Source organism: Brassica oleracea, chromosome C1 (assembly GCF_000695525.1).
Source record: "Brassica oleracea var. oleracea cultivar TO1000 chromosome C1, BOL, whole genome shotgun sequence".
In the NCBI taxonomy this organism is placed as follows: Eukaryota; Viridiplantae; Streptophyta; class Magnoliopsida; order Brassicales; family Brassicaceae; genus Brassica; species Brassica oleracea.
In genome coordinates, this window is record NC_027748.1 from 28,478,366 (window position 1) to 28,479,622 (window position 1,257).

At 43.6% G+C, this 1,257-nt stretch overlaps 1 protein-coding gene across 1 annotated transcript in view; it reads right to left on the bottom strand.

The window, feature by feature from the left end:
* Window positions 1-14: 14 nt before the first annotated feature.
* Window positions 15-1,257, bottom strand: part of LOC106336642 — a gene marked incomplete at its 3' end in the record, with an annotated part of 4,370 nt that continues 3,127 nt past the window's right edge. The window contains exons 5-6 of the mRNA XM_013775537.1: window positions 789-1,244; window positions 15-622 (exon numbers count right to left, since the gene is read on the bottom strand). Of these exons, the coding sequence (XP_013630991.1) occupies window positions 15-622; window positions 789-1,244 (1,064 nt within the window). The remainder of the gene's footprint in view (window positions 623-788; window positions 1,245-1,257) is intronic.

A 1,257-nucleotide genomic window follows, 5' to 3' on the forward strand; every position in this document is an offset into this window, starting at 1 on the left:
TCGATTAATGGTAAATGTTTTTCCCAGTTTCCCGCCCAATCCAATATACACATTCGAATCATATCTTCTATAGTGCGAATGGTTCTTTTGGTTTGGCCGTCCGTCTCGGGATGATACACGGTGCTTATGAATAACTTAGTTCCCACTGCTTCTTGTAACGCCTTCCAAAAATTTGAGGTGAATCTAGGATCTCGATCGGAGACTATATCTGTTGGCACACCATGCAACCTCACAATTTGGTCCACATACATCTCTTCCAATACTTCTACCTTATTCGTTTCCTTCATGGGTAACAAGTGCACCACCTTCGTCAGTCTGTCGACAATCACCCATATTGCATTATTTGAATGTCCTCGAGCCGGGGGTAACCCAGTGATGAAATCCATGGATATGGAATCCCATTTCCACTGAGGTACTGGTAAGCTTTGTAACAACCCTCCTGGAATCTGATGCTCGACTTTGACTTGTTGACAAGTTTGACCAAGAGCCACCCATGGCGCCATTGATTTCTTCATTCCTGGCCAATGATAATACCTTCGGATATCTCGGTACATTTTCGTACTCCCGGGATGGATACTGAGTAACGAGTGATATGCCGACTTCAAAATCTCATCTCGTAGCCCTTATCCTTGTGGTACTGATATCCTCCCATTAAGTAATAGTGTACCATCTGCCGCCACATGATAGCCACTTGCGTTTTGAGCTTCTTGATTTTTAACTTCTGTGATGATTCCTTTTAACTTCTCATCACTTTGTTGCTCGCTCCTGTCTGATCCGTGCGAGTAAACCTGCCTGGTTTATGGTACGTATGCCTAAAGGCTCACTTGGGTCCCCTTCAATTGCCCATAGAGTCATCAACTTGAGTTCACTTGATAGTGCTTCCACTTCCTTTCCAACATCGGATGCTAACTTTCTACGACTTAGTGCATCTGCGACAACATTAGCTTTGCATGGATGATATTGAATCTTCAGGTCGTAATCTGCCATAAACTCCATCCATCGCCTTTGTCGGATTTTCAGATCAGGTTGTGTAAACAAATACTTGAGACTCTTATGATCTGTGAATACTTCCACGACTTCTCCATATAAGTAGGATCTCCAAATCCTTAATGCAAACACCACTGCCGCCATTTCTAAATCATGTGTTGGGTAGTTCTCTTCATGCTTCCTGAGTTGCCTTGATGCATAAGCAATTACTTTGCCTTCCTGGATCAACACACAACCCAACCCAACCCTAGAAGCATCTGCGTACACAGT